At 48.5% G+C, this 27,576-nt stretch overlaps 1 protein-coding gene and 1 long non-coding RNA gene across 4 annotated transcripts in view; one reads left to right on the top strand and one right to left on the bottom strand.

Moving 5' to 3' along the window:
• RALGPS1 (Ral GEF with PH domain and SH3 binding motif 1) overlaps nt 1-27,576 on the bottom strand; it is a 295,892-nt gene that overhangs the window by 48,472 nt on the left and 219,844 nt on the right. For all 3 annotated transcript variants that reach the window (XM_055541187.1, XM_055541185.1, XM_055541186.1), the window contains one exon: nt 2,137-2,274. In XM_055541187.1, coding sequence (XP_055397162.1) covers nt 2,137-2,274 — 138 coding nt within the window. The remainder of the gene's footprint in view (nt 1-2,136; nt 2,275-27,576) is intronic.
• LOC129623567 (uncharacterized) lies at nt 100-2,124 on the top strand. The gene is made up of 3 exons (XR_008700596.1): nt 100-175; nt 344-384; nt 1,615-2,124. It is a non-coding gene; the product is annotated as an uncharacterized LOC129623567 (long non-coding RNA).

Here is a 27,576-nt window from a genome sequence, read left to right as displayed (position 1 = left end):
TGGCTGAGCAAAGATGGGTCTTGGCGGGGGGTGTGGTGGGGAAAGATGGCCTCCAGAAAAGACCAGAGCCAGATGCGTGCCCTCAAACAGGTTTCCACTGGAATAATTGGACCAGTCTCCCTCACCCACCCCACCGGCTCCATGTGACAAGAATGAATGGATCCTGTTCAGCCTGGTGAGCAACCCAAACCCAGACTCGGGTGCAGCCTGAGAGCCTGGCTGCTGCACCCTGAGAAGATGGGGAGGGGCCTCGATGCTTGAGCACCTGTTCTGTGCCAGGCTCTGCACTGGGTGATTTCTAGAAGCCATCTGGCCTCAACCTTTGCACCTGTCTCATTTCCAGGAATAAGCTGCACAGAGGAGGAAGCCACGATAACTTGCAAGGTCACTCCACTGAGAAGCTTTGACCCGAGTCACCTGTGGCCTCGGCCACACTGAGCTGTCTGTCTCTCTGGCCCGGACTGATTCATGTCAAGTGCTCTCCTCAGACCGTCATGGTCACTGCACTCTTTCTGAGGGGTCCCCACACCCTCTCTGATCCTCTCTGCCATTCTCCACCGGTTGGGACAGAACTGGTTGAGGAGGGAGGTGGAGGCAGTGGAGGAGGCCTTGCAGAGGAGCAGAAAAGAGGGTGGGGAAGGGCCGCTGCTTTCCTGCGGTGGGGGTGGGGGGGTTGGCAGTGCATCTGGGTGCCAAGATGAGCCTCTGATGACTCTGCCCAGTAACCATGAGATTCTCAGCGGGTCATTCGGTTTCTCTAGGGCCTCAGTGTTCTGGTCTCTGAAATGGGGATAAGAACCCCTGCTTCACAATGCTGCTGAGGGGGAAGATACAGGTACACAGAACAGCGGTAAGAGTGAGCGTTTCCTGAGCTCTGATGAAAGGCTGGAGCAAGGGCCCGGCACACACACCTCCCTGTTGTCACTGATGAGAAAACCTCAGAGAAGACAGACTTTTCAAGAAGCAGGGCTGAGACATGAAGCCGCATCTTTCTGACACTGAAGCTGAGCCTGTAATTGCTCTGCTGGCCAGCATGACCAGTGCTGAGCCCCCAGGAAGTGGAAAGGGCCCTGGGAATTCAGGCCTCTTCCTGCGCTCTGCGCAGAAGGAAAGCTGCTCTACAAGTTTGGCCTCCCCCTCCCCTGCCCTGCAGTGTTCGTTGAGGAGGTACTCCTGAGCGAACCTTTGGGTTTTGTGCCCGCCCCCCACAGTGGCCTTCCCACGTGGAGGCAGCTGGCTTCTCCCACCCTGTGTGCTGGAGGTAGGGTTGGTCTCTTCTCCTCCTGCTTTGCTGCTTCCTGACTTCTATCCTCCCCGTCCTATGAAGCTCTGCTCCACGGAGACACATTACCGCAGCTGTACCACCCTTCCCCTCTTCCCTGTGACTTCTGCCACATGGCGCCCAGGTCACTCAGGCCCATCCCTGGAGGACCTGGGTACCTGACTCCTGGCTGAGCCTATCCCCCAGTGTCCACGTGGCTGGCCCATTGGCGTCTCCAACAATATCTCCTCCATCCATCTCAGATGCACATCATCAGGGTCACCCTTTGGATTTGGTCACCTGTGGTAGAGCCTGGCTAGTTGTTGACCAAGTCAATGCTCTTTTCCCTCTAGGCCCACAGCTACATTGCATTCCTACCTTCCCTGGACAGAAGCAATGAGTGCCATGTGCAAGTCTGACCCAGAAGTCCCATTCTTATATGATTCTCTCTTCTTCTGCATCTGCCAGCTGGATGCAGAGTTCCGTGGAGGACTTGGCACCGTGGGACATGGTGGAACCACATGACAGAGGAGCCCGAGTCCCAGAATCTGTTTGGAGGAGAGCCACCCAGGAGCTGCCCACAGAGCTCTTCATGGATGAGACCTGGCTCTGCCACTGACTAGGTGTGTGCCCTTAGACAGGTGACCACAGTATGCTCAGCCTCGGTTTCCCCATCTGTGATACAGGGATGGTAACATCTAGTCTGCACAGTCTTTGATGATCAAACATGCTTGCAATGGATCCAGCATGCATTTGATGCTCAGGATATCAAAACGAAGAGCCTTGGGTGGGGACTACCTGGTCTCTAGAACTTTCTCACTGATAACGTGCTGCACCCAAAAGATTTCACAATCCCAACAACCAGGGGGACTAACCGTAGCTGCAGGAAACTTGTAAGTCAGCAATTATTCGGAGAATATTGTTCATCTGATTGGATCTTTGTTCGTTTTCCATGATGCTGCCTGAGGCAGGATACGCAGAATCAATGTAGATTAAATCCAGAAGATAGATGCCTAAAATCAAAGAAGATATTTAATGATGGAAGGTGTTCATTTATCAGAATGGCACAGAACAAAACTGCTCTGCTAGAAGGTACACGGTGATTATGGAAAACTGCAATATGATTTGGACTTCAATTCCAATCCCGACTACTAACTGTTCACATAAACTGCTCAACCGTAAATCAAACATCTGAGCAACAACCAAAATGAATGCTGGCAAGATTTTAGCATTTTGAGTTCCTACACTCTTCCAGCAACAAGGGTTAGTCCCTGTAACCCAGCTGGAAAATAACAGGACATGAAAGGGATGAATGAATACTTGTGTTTTACCAACCACTGCAGTTTAATAGGTCTAAGGTGTCATACCCATGAGAACACTGTTTGAATTCAGGTTTTCATTTATTCACTTAACTGTTAGTCTATTTGTTTATCTATCTTTCCTTACGTGCACACACACCCCACCCGCAAATCATAAATAAAGGAACAAAAGAAGAAATCAAAAAAGCAATAGTCCTTGGTACAAAGAAGTAAGGCTAGACAGAGAATTCTCCTGCTAAGGGTGCTTAATAAGAAAGTAACGTGTGATGTGGAAACATTGCTGTGATAGGCCAGTAGGGAGCCTCAGCACAGCCTCAGGGCATCACCCCAAGGGGAACTGGGGGCAAGCTGACTAACCAGAGACGGGCGAAGAGGACTGGCTGTGCAGCGTGGTCCAGCTGACTGGCTTGCTGAGGGCCACACTTCAGAATCTCGAGGTGTGCGTGGACAACCGGTGGCATGGCCTTCCAGCAGCCCCCTTCCAGAGTACTGCCACTAAACCCATAACACTGGTGAAGTGCACAAGTAGTGATGCAAAGCAGAACTGAAGGCAGAAAACACTGAACGAGGCAAAGAGGAATGGCTGATATTAATTAAAGGCATAGGCGATTGAGAAGAGCTAATGATTACTATCTTCTATGCACAAAGCGATACTGCACCAAAATATACAAAGCAAAAAAGTGCCAAAAATCAAAAGTGGATTCAACAAAGCCACAACTATAGAGGTGGTTTTGGTATGTCTTTTCCAGAATGTGTGTGTGTGTGTGTGCACATATGTATGTACATACAAAAATATATACATATACATGTATCTATAGATATATGTATATATGTGTTCTATATGAACGTATCTAAGTAATGCTGGGCTGGAAGAAGCACAAGCTGGAATCAAGATTGCCGGGAGAAATATCAATAACCTCAGATATGCAGAGGACACCACCCTTATGGCAGAAAGTAAAGAGGAACTAAAAAGCCTCTTGATGAAAGTGAAAGTGGAGAGTGAAAAAGTTGGCTTAAAGCTCAACATTCAGAAAAAGAAGATCATGGCATCTGGTCCCATCACTTCATGGCAAATAGATGGGGAAACAGTGGAAACAGTGTCAGACTTAATTTTTGGGGGCTCCAAAATCACTGCAGATGGTGACTGCAGCCATGAAATTAAAAGACGCTTATTTCTTGGAAGGAAAGTTATGACCAACCTAGATAGCATATTCAAAAGCAGAGACATTACTTGGCCAGCAAAGGTCCGTCTAGTCAAGGCTATGGTTTTTTCAGTGGTCATGTATGGATGTGAGAGTTGGACTGTGAAGAAAGCTGAGCGCCGAAGAATTGATGCTTTTGAACTGTGGTGTTGGAGAAGACTCTTGAGAGTCCCTTGGACTACAAGGAGATCCAACCAGTCCATTCTGAAGGAGATCAGCCCTGAGATTTCTTTGGAAGGAATGATGCTAAAGCTGAAACTCCAGTACTTTGGCCACCTCATGCGAAGAGTTGACTCATTGGAAAAGACTCTGATGCTGGGAGGGATTGGGGGCAGGAGGAGAAGGGGATGACAGAGGATGAGATGGCTGGATGGCATCGCCAACTCGATGGACGTGAGTCTGAGTGAACTCCGGGAATTGGTGATGGACAGGGAGGCTTGGCTGTGATTCATGGGGTCGCAAAGAGTCGGACACGACTAAGCAACTAAACTGAACTGAAGTAACAATTAAAAGCTTGGTGTTATATAAATAAAAAGACAATTATTTTAAAATACTCATGGAATGCTTACAAACACTGATTATATGCTAGTCTATTAAAAATAAAAGCTTAATACATTTCAAAATATAAATGCCATAATATGTTCTCTTTGACCTTACATCTAGGATTTAATAAAAAATATAGAAAAATTCTAACCATTTGTTAAACACACACTCCTAAGGAACTCGCACAGAAAAAATGAGAAATCTAAAGTAAAAAGTTTATGCAAAGACTATGCAATGACAATAAGAACACTATGTAACAAAATTTAAGAGATCAGACCAAAGTGGTAATCAGAGGAAAATTTATAGCCTTAGAAGTTTCCTATTAAACTACTAAGAATTGAAACAAATGTAACTAACCAGGTACTTAATAGGCAAGTTGTGGGTTTTCTGTATGGCTGGACAGCACTGCACTGATTTTTACATTCACTATGTCATTTGTCTTTATAAAACCCATTTCACAGAGGAGGAAAAGGAAATGCAGAGAGCATGTATAACTTGCTCCAGGTCACACAGCTGGTAAGCGATAGGGGTGGGAGCTGAACCCACGCCTGCCTCCCCAGAGAACATGCTTCCTGCCATCACAGTGGACTGCTGCTGCTGGATACCATGAGTCACTCGTCTGCTTTTAAAATAGCTACACGTTTTTTACGGGAAACTGTTAAATCACAGAAACATATGCTAGTACTTCTCCTAGGAGTCGTTTCCACTTCCTTTCTTTCTAGTGGCACCATGTTTCCAAAATTTAAAAAAAGTAGAAATCATCTCCCTTGTATTGAAGCTCCAAGTTCGGAAGGTTTAACTCCACAGGTTCATGATTTCTCTTGATTGTGTTTTTCCTCTTTCCGTTTGAAAATCTAAGTTGGTCACCTCGCCAAGGATTTGGCAATGGCGATCCTGAAAATTCCATTAAGGCTTGAACCACAACAGAAAGCATCCCCTAGTGCTGAGCAGGAGGTGAGAGGATAAGGGACACGCTGTGCAGACCAAACCCACTGGCTCTGAGCTGCAGAGTGGACCTCAGCTCAGGAGCAGGGCCCTGAGGAGCAGGATATGGGAGACAGGAGAGGAACGATGCTTCCCAGGAATCTGCTACAAGACGGGAACCTCCTCATCTCCTGTGATCCTCCCATCGACCCCGTGGTGAGGGTTGAGTAGCAAAGTAAAGTTCAGGGAGATTAAGAAATTGGCCCAAGGCCTCAGGAGTGTGTTGGATTCGAACCCAGGTCTCTCTGGCTCCAGCGCCTGTTCCAACTCACTCACTGGTCATGGAAATAGTCACCTTTTCTTGAATAACACCCTCACAGGGAAGGCTCGCCCTCTGCCGCCCTGTGAGGACCAGGGCTGGCTTCTCTGCATCCTCTCAGGTCCTGGCTCTGCAAACAGAGGCGAGGAGAAGCTGAACACCATCTCCGCCCAGCCCCTGCCTGTCTACTGGGGGCAAGGAGAGCTCATTACTTCATAGGAGCAAACCCCACTGTACAGTTGTTCCTCACCCCACTCCACGAAACATATCCGTTCCCCCAACCTGAGAGTCCAGGCCGAGGCCACCACACGTGAGGTGGAGAGGACCTCCCAAAGGAGGCCCCCTGACCAGACCCCAAACCTCGGCACCACCTGACAGAGTCTGCATCTAAACGGCTCATCACCTCCGCAACAAAAACTGCTTCCCAAGCAGGAAATCTACAGTTAACACTGCGTAAGTCCAGGAAAATTCTCAGTATTGTCATCAGTCCATAACTGGCAATATTTAAAAGCCTAAACTGTGATGAAATCATCAGAATAGCCCTGCCCACTTGGACTGGGCCAGCGCTCACCGCAATTAGATACTTATTGGGACTGTTCCTGTATCTGCTGTCTGATGCCCGCTTCAGACTTTATGTAAACCTTTCCGAAGAGGAAATGTCTTGCTCCACGAGCTCAAGTCCCAGCAGCTGGAACAGAGCACATAGGAGCTGCCTGGTGAACATCAGTTCAAAGAAGGAAGGTATGAATGCAGGCCTACTTCAGTCCACAAGATAACCTTATGAAGTACATTCTTATCCTCATTTGGGAGCTAAGAAAGAGATACTGGGAGTCAAGTGATGATTATAATCTGAGTCTGAGCACTCACTATGTACCAGCTCCTAAACTAAGAGCTTAGCCCTGTTGGTTGATTTGTAATAACCATTCTGTTTTCAGGGAGGCTTTATTTATATCTTTCCCTGGTGGCTTAGACGGTAAAGCATCTGCCTGCAACGTGGGAGACCTGGGTTCAATCCCTGGGTCGGGAAGATCCCCTGGAGAAGGAAATGGCAACCCACTCCAGTACCCTTGCCTGGAAAATCCCATGGACGGAGGAGGCTGGTAGGCTACAGTCCATGGGGTCACAAAGAGTCGGACACGATGGAGCAACTTTGCTTCACTCACTTTATTTCTACAGAGGAAGAAACGAGCTGAGAGCACGGCACTGCTTGTCTGAGGCCACACAGCTGGGAAGTGGCAGAGGCAGGATTCGAACACACGTCAGTCGGTGCAGGTGGCCATACTGTCAGTCCTTCTCTGACCCCAGCCCAGGTCCTCTGGAGCCCGGCAGCAGGTGAGGCAGGACAGGGCACAGCTGAACCCAGAGGCAACCTGGCCATGGCTCTCCCTGCCCGGTATCCCCCTTGTAGTCAACATTCTCCAGGAGGACTGACTGCTACAAGGTGGCCGTGTTGCCACCTCCTCCCGTGGTGGCACATCTGTCCTAGGTCCTATCGCTGGTGGCCCCCCCCCCCTCCACAGGCTGAGGGCCCAGCCAGCTCTGCCACGTGACATGCAGCTGTGGTGGAAGTGGAGACTGTGAGGCTCAGAGTCAGGAGACTGGGAAGCCTGGCCCTGCCACCAACCAGCTGGGTGGCCTCAGGGAAGCCTTTCCACCTCCCTGATGGTGACCAGGGGCAATGACAGTGGCCGTCAGAGCCTCTCAGCTCCGGGTTGGACCACTGAGGTGCCCTTGAAGCTGAGCCTGTCTCCATGGCAAGGCCCCACTTGCAGGGGGTGAGATGCACCCAGCCGGGTTTGCCATAAACTGTGGATGGCACCCAGATGCTGACCACGTGTGGCCACCCACCACAGACGGCCAGCTCTGGGAGCTATTGTCTCGACTGGGACAGCGCAGCTGGGCCATCTCAGCTCCTTTCCTATTTACACAGCATTACAGCGGCAGAGGACACTGTGTTGTTGACCTTGTTAAGATGGACAGTTACTGGATCAGCCACTGGTCCCGGCAGCCATGAGGCTGGACGGTGCCGGGCGGGCGGGAGGCCAGCCACCCTTGGGAGGTACAGACGTGCTGCAGGAACAACCGCAAGGGTAACAGCCACCATCTGCGACAGGAAAGGGCTGGCTTTGCTTGTTCCACTGCAACCTCACAGCAGCTGGCAGGGCACAATAGGTGTTCTCATTTCTTTATTTTACAGATAAGGGAATGGAATGTTTGAGAGCAAAAGTGACTTGTCCAAGACCACACAGCTTACAAGTGGTGGGAATCGGGATCTGAATTCAGGCCGCCTGACCCCATAAAGCTTTGGGACATGGATGCTGAAAGCTGGGAGGCATTGGCTGGCACAGGGACGAGGGTCCCAGAGTTAGAGCTGGCGCTGTGAGGACCCCTCCTGTGGCCTGCCGCCCACCCAAGGACACCGCTGGCAGCCAGTATCCACCCTGTGGCTTGCCTGTCTGCAGACTCGACCTCCTGGGAGATGCACAGTTACCCAGAACATGTTCTGTTCCCTCTGCCATGCCCCACCCAGGGCCTGGTGACACTGCGGTGGCTGCAACAGGGGTGCCAACCAGCCTGCCGTGGTAAGGCAGACGGTCCTGGGGGCCGGGGGTGAACAGCCCTCGGCTGGCTCTCCTGTGGACGTCTCCCCAGCTGGACTGGTCCCAACCCCAGGGGCGTGTGGCCAAACCTTCTTCCTGACGGTGAATCCAGGCTCCCCCACCGGGGGTGTCCACAAGACGCCCCGGCCCTGAAGCGGGGGTGTCATGCTGACAAAGGAGGTGCTCTCCTGAACAGACCCTTCTCTCAGGCTGACGGACACCAGGCTCGGTGGCGTGGAGCCTGCTCAGAGCTGGGCGCTCCCAGCCTCCCAGAGCCAAAGCCCGCGGCTGGCACCGGGCTTCACCACCAGCCCAGAAAGTCACTGCTCTCTTGTTCCTCCCATCGCCACCCGTCTCTCTTCCATCCCGAGTCTGGTTTTGGTTTTTCTCACACAGCTATCTATTTAATGAGGAAAATTCTGCTGCGTTGAGGGGAAAAAAAACCCTCCGCAGCATAAAAATATGCCACATTTCCATATTATGCTTTCCATTTTCGCTCTCTCTCTCTTTCAAAGTTTCAGATGAAAGACTTTTTTCCATGTTCTCCTGTTCTGCTTTGAAAAGCACACTTTCAAACTTCAGAAATGAAGAGTGCTGGCACCCGGAACTATACTTGCATGGTTTGATCACATAAACTGTCTTGATAAATTTCAAATGAAATAACAGAGCAGCAGCTCATTAGGGTTTTTGGTTGTTTTTTTCTTTTTTTAAAGAGAGCCCAAAGCAATGCCATCAACTGCAAAAGGAGATCTCAGCGGGCGGCTTAGGATCCCTGTCTGATGGAGAAGACTCTGAGTGTTAATTAGGGCCCACTAATTAGTATCAACCTTGTAAAACATAGACTTCAGAACAAATCCTCCTGGAAGGAATTGTCCTCAAGTGAAAGGTGTTGGAAGCTAGCTGACATGAAGACAAATGTTTCCCCGGTCTGTAGAAAGGGGGTAGGGCCAGGTGGTTTGTGTCAGGTGGTCAGAGACCATGTTTCTTAGAGGAGTGCGTGGCCTCGTGTGCTTTTCTTGGTGTTGGGGCTTGTGAATCACAAAAGCATGTGAGCACAGCCTTGTAGCCCATGCAGAATTACCTGTGGCTCGAGGTCCAATGAGGGCACAACCACAGCCTCCCCCTGCCCTGGGGACTACCTGGTGATCTGCAGGGACAATGGGATGACCTACTGTTTGCAAAGTTTTCCTGGAGAGCTGCGGGATTGCGTGCCATGTGCTGGGATTCTGACCAGCAGTAAAGGAGGGCAGGACAGAGGGCATTATCCTGGTGATTATTATTCAGTTGGTTTTGTGCTGGACACAGTGCTAAGTAAACTACAGGTACTATCTAATTTAATCCTCCAGCAACTCTACCGGCAGTAGAGAAGAAACTGGCATGTCTGTCTGCCTAACACCTATCCCCAGTTCTTCGGGGAACAACCTTCACCTTTCCTTTGTGGAAACCATACCTCCCATACTTGTGACTCACATGGTAAGCCTGGGGCAATTTTATTCCATACCCTGCTCCGGGGGTAGAAACAAAATTTAAAAGTGAACCATTTGGGAAAGGAAAAGAAACACTCCAAATAATTCATAAAAAATTATAATCACAAACTGTCTACAGATAGGATGCAGTCAAATCTAACTCATAAAAATTCATAGTCTCAAATGCTTCTATTAATAATGAAGAAATATTAAAAAATGAATTTACTGTTCATTATAGAGAACTAGGAAGAATAAGACAAAGCAAAAGAAAGTAGAAGAAAGCAATTAAAAAGAAAAAATCAGAAATAATGAATTTTTTAAAAAGTCCTGTAGAGTGATAAATAAAACTGCAAGTTGGTTCTGTGAAAAAGTCAATAAAGTAGACAGTTGTTTGGTATGCATGATGGAGGGAAAAAAGAAAGGAAAAAAACACGGATGTGCAATGATAGGGATGTGAGAAGGGATATGATTTTAAATATGGAGGAGATGTTAAAATAGTAGTATGTGCGATTTTCATGCCAATGTATTTGAACATGGAGTTGAAATGTGTGGTTACTAGGAAAATCTATTTTCCCAAAATTGCCTCAACAAGAGGCAAAAACCCCTCAACTAACCAAACAAAGAGAAAAATATTGACAAGATTAAGAAAGAGACCATGATTAAAAAGTACAACATCCAAATGGTTTCATGGAACCCATCCATTAAACCTTGAAAGAAAAACTGAATGTTATTTAAACTGTTCCAGAGCACAGGAAAAGTCAGAAATATTTTCAGTTCTTTTTATGGCTTGAGTATAACCATGATACCAAAACCTGGCAGAGATGGAACAAATAAAGAGGCCAATATCATTAATAAAGATCCAAATAAAATGCTGGCAAGTACAACTTACCAGCGTTTTAAATAATAATAGTAGCAAATCAAATTAGCAGTATATCGAAGAACAATAAAGCAAATAGGTTTACTATAGGATTGCAATGCTATTTCAACAAGTAATCTTGAGAGATGCTGAAAAGTCACTGATAATTTCAATATCTATTCCTGATAAAGCACTGAGCGAGGAACAGACTTCCTTAATATGATAAAGATACATGGTAGAAACACTAACACAAGAATACTTGTCATCTTGCTGTCATTTAACACTATTTTGGATGAACAAATCAATGAGATAAGACAAATAAATGTGGTGTATATATTAAAGACACACAAAACACTGTCATTACTTTTAGGCTATATAATTAATCATCAAATCAGTTATGTAATTAAGTAATCCAGGAAAGTCAATTAAAAAATATTACAACTAAATAACAATTAAGTTCAAAATAGATATACATAAGTCACTAATATTCTTGTATCAGCAATCATCAGCTAGAAAATGGTTAAAAAAAAAGTGATTTAGCATAAAAATAAAACTATAAAACTCCTGGGAGTAAACTTAAAAAAACATGTGTAAGACCAATATGAATAAAACATATTTGGTAGAAAAACTATGTAACATTTAAGGACAGAAATGGTAAGGACCTAATAGAAGCACAAGAGGTGGCAGAAATACACAGAAGAACTGTATGAAAAAGGTCTTAATGACTCAGATAACCACAATGGTGTGGTCAGTCACCTAGGGCCGGACATCCTGGAGTGTGAAGTCAAGCAGGCCTTAGGAAGCATTATTACAAACAAAGCTAGTGGAGGTGACAGAATTCCAGCTGAGCTATTTCAGATCCTAAAAGATGATGCTGTTAAAATGCTTCACTCAATATGCCAGCAAATTGGGAAAACTCAGCAGTGGTCATAGGATTGGAAAAGGTCAGTTTTCATTCCAATCCCAAAGAAGAACAAGGCCAAAGAATGTTCAAATTACCGTACTTGCACTTATTTCCTGTGCTAGCAAAGTAATGCTCAAAATCCTTCCAGCCAAGCTTCAGCAGTACATGAACCGAGAACTTCCAGACATATAAGCTGGGTTTAGAAAAGGCAGAAGAATCAGAGATGAAATTGCCAACATAAACTGGCTCATAGAAAAAGCAAAGGAATTACAGAAAAACATCTACTTCTGCTTCATTGACTACACTAAACCTTTGACTGTGTGGCTCACAGCAAACTGGAAAATTCTTCAAGAGATGGGAATACCAGATCACCTTACCTGCCTCCTGAGAAACCTCTATGCAGGTCAAGAAGCAACAGTTAAAACTGGACATGGAATAACAAACTGGTTCCAAATTGGGGAAGAAGTATGTCAAGGCTGTATATTGTCACCCTGCTTATTTAACTTATATGTAGCATACATCATGCAAAAAGCCAGGCTGGATGAATCACAAGCTGGAATCAAGATTGTCAGGAGACATACCAACAACCTTAGATGTGCAGATGAAACCACTCTAATGGCAGAAAGTGAAGAGGAACTAAAGAGCCTCATGATGAAGGTGAAAGGGGAGAGTGAAAAGGCTGGCTTAAAACTCAACATTCAAAAAACTAAGATCATGGCATCTGGTCCCATCACTTCATGGCAAATAGAGGAGAAAAAGTGGAAACAGTGACAGATTTTCTTTTCTTGGGCTCTAAAATCACTGCAGACAGTGACTGCAGCCATGAAATTTAAAGATGCTGCTCCTTGGAAGAAAAGTTATGACAAACCTAGACAATGAATTAAAAAGCAGAGACATCACTTGCCAACAAAGGTTCATATAGTCAAAGCTATGGTTTTTCCAGTAGCTATGTATGGATCTGAGAGTTGGACCATAAAGAATACTGAGCACTGAAGAATGGATGCTTTCAAGTTGTGGAGATGGAGAAGATTCTTGAGAGTCCCTTGGACAGCAAGGAGATCAAACCAGTCAATTCTAAAGGAAATCAACACTGAATATTCATTGGAAGGAATGATGCTGAAGTTGAAGCTGCGATACTTTGGCCACCTGATGCGAAGAAACGACTCATTAGCAAAAAGTCTCATGCTGGGAAAGATTGAAGGCAAGAGGACAAGGGGACAATAGAGGATGAGATGATCAGATGGCATTACCGACTCAATGGACATGAGTTTGAGCAAAATTAGGGAAATAGTGAAGGACAGGGAAGCCTGGTGAATTGCAGTCCACGAGGTCACAAAGACTCAGACACAACTTAAGTGACTGAACAACAAACATATTAAGTCAATAGGGAAGGGATGGGTCCTTTAATCAATGGTACTAGGACAACTGATTAATCATTTAGGAAAATGTAAAGCTGATTGTCTACTTCATTTCTTAAAATATAATAAATTCCAGATGAATTAGGATTGAAATCTAAATAGTTAAGAGTGCTAAAACAAAAGAGAATTTTTTTATGATCTTGGGGTATACAAAGGCTTAAGTGTGACAGGCAACCCAAAAGCCATAAAAGACTGACATATTGTACTACATTAAATACACACACACACACACATACACTACACACACACATTTGGGATGATCAAAAAACCAGATCATACGCAAAGCTGAAAGTAGGCAAAATATTTTCAATTTATAAGACAGTCAATAGTCAAAATATCATGAGCTCTCACAATAAAGGCAAACAATGTTATAGAAGATGGTTAATAAAGACGTGAAAGATGCTCAGGCCTCATTAGTGACTGAGGAAGTACACATTAAAACAAGAATTTTTTTCTCCATTTATCCGGGTGAAAGATTGGTAATACTTAATGCTGGCCAGAATGCATGGAAATAGTCACTCTTTAATAAGCTTGTAATGTAAAGTGATAGAAACTTTGGGGAGGAGAATGTGGCAGTATTTATCAAAAATGTCAAATATGTATTTTCTAGGATACAGTAATTCCACTTCTGGAAATTTATTCTATACCAATACTCCTGCTGCTAAGTCACTTCAGTCATGTCTGACTCTGTACGACCCCATAGACGGCAGCCCACCAGGCTCCCCCATCCCTGGGATTCTCCACGCAAGAACACTGGAGTGGGTTGCCATTTCCTTCTCCAATGCATGGAAGTGAAAAGTGAAAAGTCGCTCAGTCGTGTCCGACCCTCAGCGACCCCACGGACTGCAGCCCACCAGGCTCCTCTGTCCATGGGATTTTCCAGGCAGGAGTACTGGAGTGGGGTGCCATTGCCTTCTCTGACCAATACTCCTATAAGTTGGCAAATATAAACAAGGAATAGTCACTGCACCATTGTTATTTATAATTATAAAAGATTTCATGGTTTAGATGAATGAATGAATGAATATATGTGTGCATGTATAACTACATATCCAAACAGGGGAATATTATGTAGCTATTAAAAAGATTAAATATCTATTTCTAAGCACTGACATGTAATGATACCCATAAGGTGTTTTTAAGTGAAAAAAATATGGTATGAGTGACTATACACACACACACATATGATAGAGAGAATATTTTGTCCTGTTAATGGCAACCATCTTCAGAGATTGAATTTTAGGGTTATTTTCTGTTTTATACAATTGTATATTTTTTTGGTCTTTAGCTATGAAAATGTACTGCTTTTGGAAGTAGAAAAGAACAAGATCACTGTCTCTCTCTTTCCTCAAAAAAGCAAACACATTTTTGGCCAGAGAAGGGATGTAATAGTAGACCCAAAGATTTCTCAAGCATTCTAGGCTCCTGTTGAAGACCCTGTCTTCAGTTTTCGATATAAAGGCCACAAACCTTTACTGACTGCCGGCGATCTGTCTCTAGGCCATTGCTCACACTTCATTATCACCACTGGTCTCCATCTCCAATCCATTCTGCCCTGTGATTTTCTAAAACCCCATCATACCATGCCCTTCTCCAAGTTAAAATTACCCAAGGACTCTCCTGCTACAGTGGGTAGGTGTTCATGGCTCCTGGGGTCCATCCCTCGCCTGTGTCTCTGGCCTCCCCTTCCACTTCGCTCACGGGATCCTCCAGCTGGGCACCGGCCCCTTGCAATTCCCGGGACCAGCCCTCTGCCTCGTGCCTCTGAACTTGGCAGAGCCCTGGACTCCCCTGGCCCACTCGGCCTCCTTTCCTGGCTGTTAGCGGGCTTCTCTTAGACTCTCAGACTCGGCACCCTTCCCGCCATTACGGCATCTATCACACACTCTTCAAGGGCCAGGGTCCTGTCTTTCCCATCTCTGCCTTCTTGGGGTGCAGCACAGAGTAGGGGATGACCAAACAGGATGCCAAGTCTTTATCTGCACATACGTGGCTCTTCATTCCAGCCACCACTATCCCACTGCTTGGTGGATGGGAGTGGCCGTGGCTGCCAAGCACCCACTCCACAGCCACCCTATTAAGGTCAGCCCTGTAGTTCTGGTGTCTCCAAGCTAAATACCCGTATTTCTCAGGACTGGAAAGGGTTTCCAGAGTAGTTAACGTCACCAAAAGGAAATGCAAGATGATTCCCCCAGTGAAAGCCTCGGAAACCTGCCTCATGTTGGGTAGAACCGAGGCTGCCCACGTGCCAAGCAAAACACTCTCCAGCTTGTCTTTCCAACCCTGGCTCAGGGACTTGCGCTACTGTGCACGGAAAAGCTCCCTGGACGTCCGAGGCCGCCAGGATCCCGGCCAGAGAGTGAGCTCACGGACGGCTGCTTCAATCACCGAAGTATTTTCCACTTCCCCAAATGCGCTCACAGCATCTGTGACCACACTTCACCTAGTCTTTAAGTATAACAAAACAAAACAAAAAAATCATGGAGGCAGAGGCAAAGCTGTCAGATTCAGTCATTACTCAATGGAAACTGTGTAACAAAACACGACACTCTAAACCTCAATCACCAATCCCTGCATTCTCTGGGAAAGGAGCAACAGATTTGTGGAGGGCTGGCTAGATCCAAACTGATTTTCGCCCTCTGAACGCAAATTCTTTTCTGATTCTGCTGAAATGAAATACCCAAAGACTCTCCTTGGGCCCCTTGGGAAGAAAGGAGGCATCTGACTAAGAATTTATTTGGGGTTTTCAAGCCCAGGTGTTTGGATCTCTCCCTGCCTTTCATGATGATGGAGACATGAGGATGTGAGTCCTGTCCTGTGAAACAGCATTCAGGGAGCAGGGCTTCCTGCGGCTCCACCTTGGGGGCTGTCTCTATGGTGCCTTTCTCCAGGTCACGCTGTGTATAAGGTCCACCCCGGCCCAGCCAGGTCCAGGGCCAGCCAGGCCTTTTCCCAGTCCTGGGCCACGGTATGTGTCTGTAGGGGGCGCTACCCCAACGAAGCCTGTGAGCCAATCTTACCCGGGCAGGCAAAGCACTTGCCCCCACCAGCAGGGGGCACTGGAAGTAGCCATGCCTTTGCTAGTTCTGGGACTGTCGGCTGGGTGGGAAGGGAGGTTGGAGGGGAACCTGGCTGCCACTGGCTGGGGTCAGGCATCAGACTGGAAGGCCCACCCACACCTACTCTCTGTGTGCTGCCTCTCCCCTGCCTGCTGGACTCAACACCCTTGGGAAATGATTTGAAAAACCTGACCCCATGACTCTGGGCCCTTGGTCACCTCCATGAGACCCAGACTTCTACTCTGGTTGGTTCTGCAGCACCAGCTTTTCTCAGTCTTGCCTTCTCCTCTTCTTTACAGGGCACTGCCGTTCTACCAGGGTTTGGGGCCAACGCTGCCCTTACAAACTCAGTTGCTCAGTCGTGTCTGACTCTTTGCAACCTCATAGACTGGAGTCTGCCAGGCTCCTCTGTCCATGGGCTTCTCTAGGCAAGAATACTGGAGTGGGTTGCCATTTTCTCGAGGGGTTCTTCTCAACCCAGGAGTCAAATTGGCATCTCCTCCACCTCCTGCATTGGCAGGCGGGTTCTTTTACCACCGAGCCACCTGGGAACACTACCTTTACTGAGACATTCGTTCCTGGCTACATCATCAGAGGGTGCTTTGCACCCTCTGGGAAGAGAGAAGCCGAAGGGGCCCGGAAGCACATCTGCTGACAGATCGGAAGTGGTGGGGAGCAAGAAGGAAGGTGGCAGGGAGCCGTGGGGAGAGGACGCTGCGAGCGCACAGGGTGATGCGCTTTAGAGATCAGCCCACTCAGCGACATCCAGCATGAAAGGGCATTCATGCTACAAATATTTACTGAGCGCTTCCCATATTCTGGGTTTCCCTGATAGCTCAGTTGGTAAAGAATGCTGCAATGGGTAAAGAATCCACCTGCAATGTGGGAGACCTGGGTTGATCCCTGGGTTGGGAAGATCCCCTGGAGAAGGGAAAGGCTACCCACTCCAGTATTCTGGCCTGGAGAATTCCATAGACTATAGTCCATGGGGTAGCAAAGAGTCGGACACGACTGAGTGACTTTCACACATCCTACATTCTAGACACAGGCATATAGTCAGGCATGGTCCCTGATATCATGATGTGTACAAGTCGGCAGAAACAGCCAACAGAGGCATTAGTCATACAAATAATTAAGGGCAAAAAAGTGCTTTAAAAAAATAATACTCTAGTACAGGCTTACTTTGTAATTATCAATTATCCTTGGGTTCCCATGGGAGACCCCAGAGGAACCAGTGGTATGTGAGATAGAAATGGGAAGGTCCCTGCCTTAGCCACTCTCCTCAGTTCTAAAGGATAGAAAGGACATATGGATGTGGGGGCCTGAGGACAGAGAGCTGACCTAGGGAAGAGCATCTTCCCAAGGAGTGTGTCACAGGTCCCAGGAAAGAGATCCCTCCCTAGACATACCCTGGATAAATATCTGAATAAACAAACAAACAAACAAATTCCTGCAAAAAACAAAAACAGAACTCCCCCAAAGGAAAAAAAAAAAAACAAAACCATAGAAGTGACCCCGACCCTTTAAGTGAGTCGTAGGGGCCCCTTTAGCTTGGGTCTAGTTGAACCCGACCTTCCACCACAATGACTAACAATGATGTATGGTAACTGCCTGCCCAAGTGCTTCCCTGCGGGAGGAGGAGCTTCTTAAAGCAGAAGGGACTGTTTATTCATGAAATGTCAGAACATCTGGTGTTCTGTCAATTGCTTTCATTTTTTTAAGAAGAAAAATATTTTCTCCTAGTTAATTATGGTACTTAAGTATAAAGACCCAAAAAGAGGATATATGATTTTGGATGCCATGACATTTTGGTCAATGCACATTTTTTCCATAAGTTGATGGGAATGTTTCACCATCGAAGACTGAGGGTAGGAGGAGAAGACGAAGACTTTTGGATGAAGTGTTATTAGCAGATCACATGTGCTCTGACCACACTTCCTCGTCAGCAGTCTGTGAAGCCCAGAGACCCCTCCTGCAGACGCCACCCAGGGGCTGGGACAGAGAGCAGGCGCCCGCTTGGCGACTTGTATGGTTGTGTCGGATGTGGAGGGTGCAGGCGAGCTCCGCGGAGGATAGCCTTTCTGCGGGGACCCGGGGGACAGGTCACCTGCGCAGGGACTGTAACAGCACAGGCAGAGGCGCCTCTGTCAAGTCCAGAGTGCGTGTGGGGAGGGTGCTTCCTGCCCACGACTCCCAGAGCGCCTGGCACCCAGGAAGCAGGAGCCTGCACTCACCTGGAGGTGGGCTGAGTGGGAGGTGAGGGTGCTTGGGGACACCAGTAAGAAGGAGGCTGAAAAAAAGCTCATCTCAGCTAAAGCAGAAAGCCTGCCTCATGGCAACAGTGAAGGAAGAATATATTGCAAATGTCCTATTTCCTGGGGGGCAGTGGGCTTGGCTCTGGGTGAAGGCCCACTCCGCTCCCTCCATCAGGGTTTCCTGACAGCAATCTGGCCTGGCTCTTACTCTCAGCAAGACCCTCAGGTGACTTGCTGACGCAAAGGGACCCAGGAGTGGGGAGCTCAAAGAGGCTCCTGGGACAGGAGGCTGCCTCAGGGCACGGGGTGGGAGACGGGAGCCTCAGGCAAGCAAGAGCTGGGATCAACGACCATGGTCATGAGCTCCTACTGTGCGCCAGGCTCTGGGCTAAGAGCTGCCGCATCTGCAGAATCTCAAGGAGTCCTTATTTAACAGAAGAGGAAGTGAGGCTCAGAGAGCCTAAGTTGTTTGTCCAAGATCACACAGCAAATGCATGGCAGAGCCAAGGATGCACCCCAGGCCTCACTTTGGAGTCTGGCTCTGACACTCACCCTTCCTCGTCCCGGCCCCAAAGGACAACGCATGAGTGTGTGAAGCTTGCCAAGGCGGGGTGGGGACACAAGCATTTGTGGGGTGATCCTGAGCCAGGCCCTGTGCTCTGGGGCTTAGACATCTCCTCAGTTCATCTACCAACAGGGCTCCCAGGAAAACATCATCACCCCCATCACCTGGATGGGGAAACTGAGACGCGGGATGGTAGGGTGACTCTCCAGAGGTCTCTTGGACAGTAGATGGAGAAGCCATGATTGGAATCCAGGTTTGGCTGGTCCCAATCTGTGTTCAACAGGAGGATGGGGGGATCCTCCCATTTTGTTTCATGTCAGGACCTGAGCCCTATGGTCAATGCCCTCTGAGATTCTTAGCCCAGGACTGGAGGGCTGAGTCATGGGCCCTGTCCTCAGAGGGGGCAGCTGTCCTTCTGGGGAATGAAAACATCTCCAGGCCAGAACAGGACTTAGTTCCAAGTGGATTAGCAAGGGCTCAGGCAGGAGAGTTTGATTTGTGGCCCACCAACACACTCCAAATGGCACCTGGACCTGGGCTCCGGGGATTAGCGGTCCCCTGGAGGCCAGCCTGGGAAGGTAGCCTGGGGTGCCACGCAGGGTGGGGGCTCTGGAGCCAGGCAGTCTGTGGGGAGGGCCAACTCTGCCACTGACTTGCTCTCAGGTGTCTCAGAAAAGCTCCTTAGCCTTTCAGCCGCTGAGTTCCAGCCTCTGTAGCAGAGGACGGGGCTCTAATGGTCCCCTCATCAAGAGGAGGGCTTCCCTGGTGGCTCAGACGGTTAAGATTCTGCCTTCAATGCAGGAGACCGGGGTTCGATTCCTGGGTCGGGGAAAATCCTCTGGAGAAGGGAATGGCTACCCACTCCAGTATTCTTGCCTGGAGAATCCCACGGACAGAGGAGCCTGGCGGGCTACAGTTCATGGAGTTGCAAAGAATTGGACACTGAGAGACTAACTTTCCTCAAGTGGAAGTGGGATGAACCAGGTGAGGGATGTTTATCCCCCTGAAGAAGGTCACTGCCCAATCAAGGCTGGGGTGATGTGATGACATCAGCAGAAATGACTCTGTGGCAGATCCAATCTACAGAGAGAGGAGGACCCAGGTTGCACCTTCCACCCTTTCACATTGTCTGCCAGTGCCCACCCCCCGCCCCGCCCCGCATCCTGTCACCTCCACAGCAAGGGCTGAACAAGGATGGGGCCACCTTGAGAACATCTCGTTCCTGGCTTCTGCCTCCTCTCTGGCCTCCACCTGCACCACAGGGCTGTGAGGGGTGCTCTTGTTTAGGGAAAGGGAACCCTCTCTACCCTTCAGGGTGGCACATGGAGTAGGGAGACCCAGGTTTGAACACCCAGCCCATCGGATGACCCCAGGTGAACCAGCCTGGCCCCTGGATCTCGCTTCTCAATTGCCCTGACCTCACAGGTCCACCCAAGCTTTGCACAAGAGAACGTAAGCAAGCCGACACAGTGCCCGACACACAGTGGGCGGTTCGTCTGTCTGTTCACTTGTTCCATCGTTCATTCAGTCAGACGTGTATTCATTTTTTCATTCGCTGGAAAGTTGCTGAGCGCTGTTTCCACCAACCTCTGCAACAGGCTCCAGGGTAACTACAGTGAGAAAAACCAGACGTGCTGCCTGCCTGCCCTCCTGGGCCTGATGACCAAGCGCTGAGTGGATGCTGGGGCTCCCTCTTTCACCGAGACCCTGGATCCAGCAGGGAGCTGGCCACTACTGGACCGGCAGAGAGAGCCCCGGTTGGTGGTCCACAGTGGGAGAGCTCTTCTGTACTCAGGGAAAGGACCCTAGGACGGCTGATTAACTGTAACTTCTGAGGACTTCCCTGCTTCCCATAGAACTTCATTTCTTTATTTCATGTCTGCTTTATTTCTCAGACATGTGTGCTCAAACAGGTATAACCGTACATCACATACACTGTTCCCAGCTTGTACAAAAACGACTCGGCATTTGGTAGCTACTGACAAGGAGTACAGGGAAATGGCAGGCTGTGGGCTTTGTGGTCGGGTCAACAGTTCTAGGGGACTTGGGCAAATCATTTACTTGATCTGAGTCTTGATTTCCAGTTTTGCAAGAGGAGCATACTCCAACCTTGTTTTGAGGATCAGAGTTACTATATGAAAGCATTTACTATGTCACCCAGAACAACAATGATAAAAAGTGAAAGTGAAGTTGTTCAGTCATGTCTGACTCTCTGCGACCCCATGGACTGTAGCCTACCAGGCTCCTCCGTCCATAGAATTTTCTAGGCAAGAGTACTGGAGTGGGTTGCCGTTTGCTTCTCCAGGGGATCTTCCCAACCCAGGGATCGAACCCAGGTCTCCTGCATTGCATGCAGACGCTTTACCATCTGAGCCACCAGGGAAGCTCACAGTAATGATAATTACAACACTGCTAAGTCACTTCAGTCGTGTCCGACTCTGTGCGACCCCACAGATGGCAGCCCGCCAGGCTCCCCCGTCCCTGGGATTCTCCAGGCAAGAACACTGGAGTGGGTTGCCATTTCCTTCTCCAATGCATGAAAGTGAAGAGTGAAAGTGAAATTGCTCAGTCGTGTCCAACCCTTAGCACGGACTGCAGCCCACCAGGCTCCTCTGTCCATGGGATTTTCCAGGCAAGAGAACACCAATGACAGCTAACCTCTGTTAGCTCTTATTATGTACCAAGTGCTGTGTTCAGTGCTCCCAGACATTCATTTATCCTTTTATTCAACAAATGTTTATCAAAATGCTAGATTAGATGCTAGGGAAATGCAAGGAACACACCCAAGACAGCCTCTGCTTCTGTAGGGTTGACCGCCTGGAGGAGGGTCAGACAGTCAACAAGGAACTGAACCAATAAACTGTTCAACTGAAACTGTGATGAAAAGAACAAAAAAGGAGACGTACAGTCCTCAGAGTTAATGCCATTTCATACATTTTCTAGATGAGAAAACTAGTGATCAGAGAGCTGAGGCAACTGGTCTGAGGTCACACGCCTGGCGAGAGGCAGAGCCGGGCCCCGCATCTCATTCAGTGAATTATCACGCCTAGAACAGCATCAGTGGGTCGAGATCACCTACAGAGAGCCCCCTGGCTCCCAGGGCTCCTCCTCTTGTCTAAGAGCCGCTGCTCATAGCAAAGGTGGAACCAGAGCCTGAGAGCAAAATGACTTAGCTGACTCTCCGCTGTGACCTGTGGCCCTTTCCGACCCCGGTCAGAAAGGGAGGGCTTGTCCAGGGTTGGGGGCGGGGTGGTCACTCACTCCTGGGAAGGAGGGAGGAACTCTATAGTTGACAGATGAGTTTAGGAAAGAAATTGCCCGACTGTTGACAACTAACGGAAGCGGGTGTCAGCAGCAGGTGACACCCCAACTGGGCGGCTCCCAAGGAACCCCGGGTGAGAGGATGCGGGCCGCCGCAGGGACTGGAGTGGCAGGGGAGGTGTGCCTGCCTGGCTCTGCCATTGGCCAGCTCTGTAACATGAGGGGAATGAGGGCACCTCCTTGGAAGGCCCCGTGAGGCTGCAGTGAGACCAAGGTACGCAGACACTGAGGGTAAAGCTGGACCCTGCCCCGGCAGCAAGCAGGTTTCAGTGATGAAACAGACCTCTCTGGAAGGTGGAGGGTTGGAGCTCTGGTTCTTGGTGTGCTTTATTTACCGCAATATTATTTTAACTTCATTTATTTACATATCACCTTCATGATTTTTGCCAGCAGAGCACATCTACAGTATAATTTTTTTTTAATTGGGGTGAAAGTGAAAGTCACTCAGTTGTGTCTGACTCTTTGTGATCCCATGGACGATACAGTCCATGAAATTCTCCAGGCCAGAATACTGGAGTGGGTAGCCTTTCCCTTTATTGGTGTAAATACAAAATTCGCCTTGAGTAACAATACCATCACAGTATTGCACAACCCACCACTGCTGGCTTGTTTCCAGAACATTCCCTCACTCCAGAAGGAAATCCTAGACCAAGTTTACTCCCCAACCCCCGTCCTAGGCAACCACTCATCTACTCTCCGTCTCTATGGATTTGCCGGCTCTGGACATTTCATACAAGTGGGATCATACAACATGCGGCCTTCTGTATCTGGCTTCTCTCCCTTCGCATCCTGTGCTCAAGGGTCCCCCGTGTGCTCCTTCTTATGGCTGAATAACATCCCACTGTATTGCTGTTGTTCAGTCACCCAGCCATGTCCGACTCTTTGCGAGCCAATGGACTACAGCATGCCAGGCTTCCCTGTCCTTCACTGTCTCCCGGAGTTTGCTCAAGATCATGTCCATTGAGTTGGTGATGCCATCCAGCAGCCTCATCCTTTGTCATCCCTTCTCCTCCTGTGTCTATGTGCCATATTTTCTTATCTGTTTATTAGTTGCTGGACTTTTGGGTTGTCTCCACCCTTTGACTACCGTGATAGTGCAGCTATGGACACTCACATGTAAGTTTTTGTGTGAATACCTGTTTTCAGTCCTTTTGGGAATATAAGAAGGACTGGATTTGCTGGGTTACTATATATTTTTAACCTATTTTTTTTTTAGTGAAATCTCAAATTTAATTTGCTAATCACAGTAATAATGACACTTAGCTATCAAAGTGAGTGAAAGCTGCTCAGTCGTGTCCAGCACTTTTCAATCCACCGGCCTGTGGTCTGCCAGGCTCCTCTGTCCATGGAATTATCCAGGCAAGAATACTGGAGCGAGTTGCCTTTCCCTTCAGGGGATCTTCCCGACCCAGGGATCGAACCTGGGTCTCCTGCATTGCAAGCAGATACTTTACCATCTGAGCCACCAGGGAAGCCCTATCAAAGTAAGAGGGGTTATCTACGAGCCATCTAAAATCAGGGGGCTTGGGTTCAACCCTGGTCAGGGAACTAGATCCCATATGCCACAACAAAGAGCTCACAAGCCGCAACGAAGATCAAATACCCTGTGTGCCTCAACTAGGACCTGGCGCAGCCAAATAAATACATCTTTTAAAAGTTCTTAAATAAAACGAGGAGGCCGCAAGCAGTGCACGTCCACACTCTGGGGAGCTCAGAGCTCACGAACCCCCCTCACCTACCATCCGTGAGGCTGGCAGCCCTGGGCACTGTGGGGTGGGATCCTGGGACCTGAAGCCAGGTTGGATGCAGTGGTTACACGATGAGTCTAAAGCACTATGGGGGTGGGGGGGCACCAGCCAGGCGTCAGAGCCAGAGAGGCAGCATCAGACCTGAGAGGTAAGCCTCGAGCCCCTGGAGTCATGGGAGTACGGGGCCCAGAGGAGAGAAGGAGGTGGTCTGGGGCAGGGGGGCGGGTGGGGATGGCCTGGGATTTCAGCAGCAACAAAGATGACTGCAGAGCCGAAGCCCCAGGAGGGGTCTGGGGCTGGTTACAGGCTGTTCTGTCCTCCATTGGTTGCTCTTCAGGCCGACTCTCTGGGGGCCTGGAGGACAGGGTGAGGCCAAGTGCAGGGGCTGGCTTTGGAGCTCCCTTCAGACAGGCTCCTTCCCAGAGTCCTGCCCCTCTTGGAGACTTGGCTTTGGTAATTACGGGACCCCTAGAAAGAAGAGGTTATTTTTGATGGGGGCTCTTTCATCTCGGACTTAAATTACACATCATGTGCTAACATTTTAACTCTGATGTCTTCTGGAATTCAGATGAGACATAAACATACTCCCAGAAGCACAGAGTCTGCATTCATTACTGGGACCACCTTAACCAAATAAGAGGTGTCACCAAATCTATTTATAGCTTAAACATCTTTCCACTGTCTTTCCCCCTTAAAATCGATTGAGGTAGTTCCCATACAAACAGGAAGAAAGTCCAGCCCCAACAGTCATTCATTCATTGGGGATTCATGCCTGGGGGTCGCCAGCGATCAAGTCCTGACAGGGGAACGTGCAGAAAGAGCACAGGGGCTCTGAGCAGAGAGACAGAGTGGACACAGAAATGTAAATTAACAAATAAAAGCTGCCATTTAAAATCCATTACATCATTATATTTAAAATAAGACTGACGCTGCCAGCTAGCAAGGCTGTGGTGAGACAGGAAAACCCATACATGGCTGGCAGTAGGGTATGATGGTACAACCTTTCTGCAAAACATTAGGGATTAGAAAGCCAGAAGAATTTTGATGCCTTTTGACTAAGTAATCCCACTTGTAGGAACATGTTCTTTAGGAAGTAGTTTTAAAAGAAAGAGGAAGCCTTGCACACACACAAAGGCATCCACCGCAGGGGCATCTACAGCGGTTAAAAGCGAAATGAAACAGCAAGAATAAGAAGCATTTTGATATCAAACTAGGGAAATACCAAAGAAAATTGAAATGAACGACAGGATAAAAATATGGAAACATAAGTGCTGGAACTGGTAGGGTTTTCAGTGCTTTTAAAAAACCAAGGGTCACCTGGTTGTTAGTGCATTTTTAAAAGGAATGCATTCATCTGTAAGTAAGACAAAACTTTATTCAAATCACACTTATTTATTGTCAGGTTTGTTTCTCACCAAAGCAACAACAAACACATGTATTTGTTAAACATACATGTACACATGAACAGTCAACAAGTTCCCTACTTTGGGGTTCCCCCCCCCCCAAATATCAGGAGACTTCATGCCCTCCCCTCTTCTCACTTATTTAATTGGTCAACCATCCCATGGGGCACATGAAAGGCTGGTAAGCCTGCAGTGACTCTGGGAGCTTATTTGCAGCCAGGGGCACAGAGCTGTGAGCTTCTCCTCGCAGACGGGCCTGCTGACCTTACTCCACCCTCCAGGACGGCTCCTGCCGTCCCCAAGCAGTGCCTGCCCTTCCTGCTGCCCCACCAGCCTTCACCCACGCAGTTAGGTGGGACCACTTCGCCCGGCATCTCAGGCCCACACTTGCAACGGAGGCTGGCACTCGCTCGTGAACTTGCTGAACCGCCATTAATCAGACACTCTACTCTGGGTGCCTGAGACAGAGGCTCCCACACACCTGCATGTTGGGCTTGTCTGTAAGGACCATATCCTTACTGGCCCCTGAGCCCCTCTTAGAGCCCCTCTTCCACCTGCTCTGTGGAAGGTGACCAGGCCTCTGATGCTCAGCCCTGAGCTTTTGTCATTGCTAGGTAGGACGGCCACCGCCTTGGCTAGTCCAAAACCCTCCCTGCCACCGCAATTTACTTCCCAGCACCTGGGGAGAAGAAGGCAGGAGAAAAGGCACAAGGCCCATGTTCTCCCAGAATGTTCCAGACGGAGCAACAAACATTTCAGAAGGCTATTCCCGTTTTCAGCAATAGACCTCTGTGAAGCTGGGTTTTTGCAAACAGCTGTGAAAAACGCCAAGTCCTGGAATGGGCTGTTGAACACAGACTCCAAAATGACAAATCCTTACCAAAGATACATTTACATATAAGGCAGAAGCATGCAGTAAAATTTATGTTGTAGTTTTCCATATTCAAAACATTTTAACTAAAGAATTCAATTTTTAAAAAAAAAAAAACTTAAAAAAATCATGTCAGCAAAAGGCTGGAAATTATTCTTACTTGGGAAAAAAAAAATCCTTTATTCTGAGATTATGGCCTGCTTACATTGTTGGTATTAAAATGTTCTTCCTGGGGGAAACAACGATGATAGTTAATATTCTCTTTATTCGCCATCAAAAAAAAAAAAAAAAAAAGTTGGCAGCCTTGTGAGAGTCTCTAAACTTTTCTTTGTGCCCATGAAATCTGAAGCCTGGACCCACCGTCATGAGCGCACAAGTGCGTCTCTGGCAGCAGCAGCAGCACGCAGCCTGGTGGCTGGCTCGGAGGGTGCCCATGCTGGAAACCCTGGAGGGTGCCCAGTGATTCAGGCCACTGAGGCGGCCAGCAGGGAGGTGGCTCGTGTCTTGCAGGATCTCGCAAACTTAGAAAATATTTGAAGGTTGAGTAAGAAGGAATTTCAACTTGGCACCGATGTCTCAAGTGACTGAGCTCACCTCTTTTTTCCTGTCAGAGTTTACGTACTGTTGTAGGCTTGGGCACCTGAACCCCTGTCTTACTTGGGGCCTCAGCCCTGCGCCCCTCCTCGGCCAGGTGAGTGCAGGTTGCCCGATGCTGCGGGAGGTCCCCAGCCAGTCCAGACACCCGATTTCCAACCTCAGCGGGACCCCGGGCCCACCCCACGGTACCCCACAGTCCTGTTGCCCCTCCCTGGTGCTTCTCTTGTTTCTTTTGGTGGCTGGCTTGCCCCAGTGGCTGCCTATCCCCAGGCCCACTGTCCTTCCCTGGGGGCACCCAGCCTCCTAAGTGAAGGCCTGGCTTCTTGCTGTGTCCTCCTTTGCCCGGCATGCCTTCTCTACCCTCCTACCCTCCACCTCTGCCAGCAGGGATTCCCAGACTGACCCCACGCTTGTCTAGGTATCTTTAATGCTCCCTCTTTATACTCTTTTTTTTAAGGTTTAAAAAAAAAGAATATTTCTTTTCTGATTAAAGGGAATTTAGGTTCATCCTAGAAAACAGAAAAGCCTGATGAGAAAAATAACTGCCTGTAACCCCACTGTTGTGAAATAAGCTCTCTTGGGACTTAGGTGTGTCCTTCACATAAACACACTCCTCTGTACAAGCCGACCGCAAGCCACCTGGAGATTCTGGTGGACGGTTCTGTTGGTAGAAGGCCCAGGGGACTCATTCTGCAGTGGAAGTGGGAAGGTCCCAACCCCGATAGGCTCCGAGGCATTGTGTTAAGTGCTGGATGCTCCAGATGCCTTCCGGGAAGGCTCCAAGCCCTGCTGCCAGCCCGTGGCACGCCCTGTCCAGCCCAGTCATGACCGCGCCCATCATCAGAGCTATGGCTTTACACAGGTGCTGGCCGGCTCCAGGGTCTGGGCGTGGACATGCGCACATCTGACCCTGTCAGTCAGGCCCTCTCTGCCTCACCACCTTCT

Source organism: Bubalus kerabau, chromosome 11, assembly GCF_029407905.1.
Source record: "Bubalus kerabau isolate K-KA32 ecotype Philippines breed swamp buffalo chromosome 11, PCC_UOA_SB_1v2, whole genome shotgun sequence".
NCBI classification, from domain to species: Eukaryota; Metazoa; Chordata; class Mammalia; order Artiodactyla; family Bovidae; genus Bubalus; species Bubalus kerabau.
The sequence above is the reverse complement of the archived record's forward strand: the minus strand, read 5'-3'. Positions and strand labels throughout refer to the sequence as shown.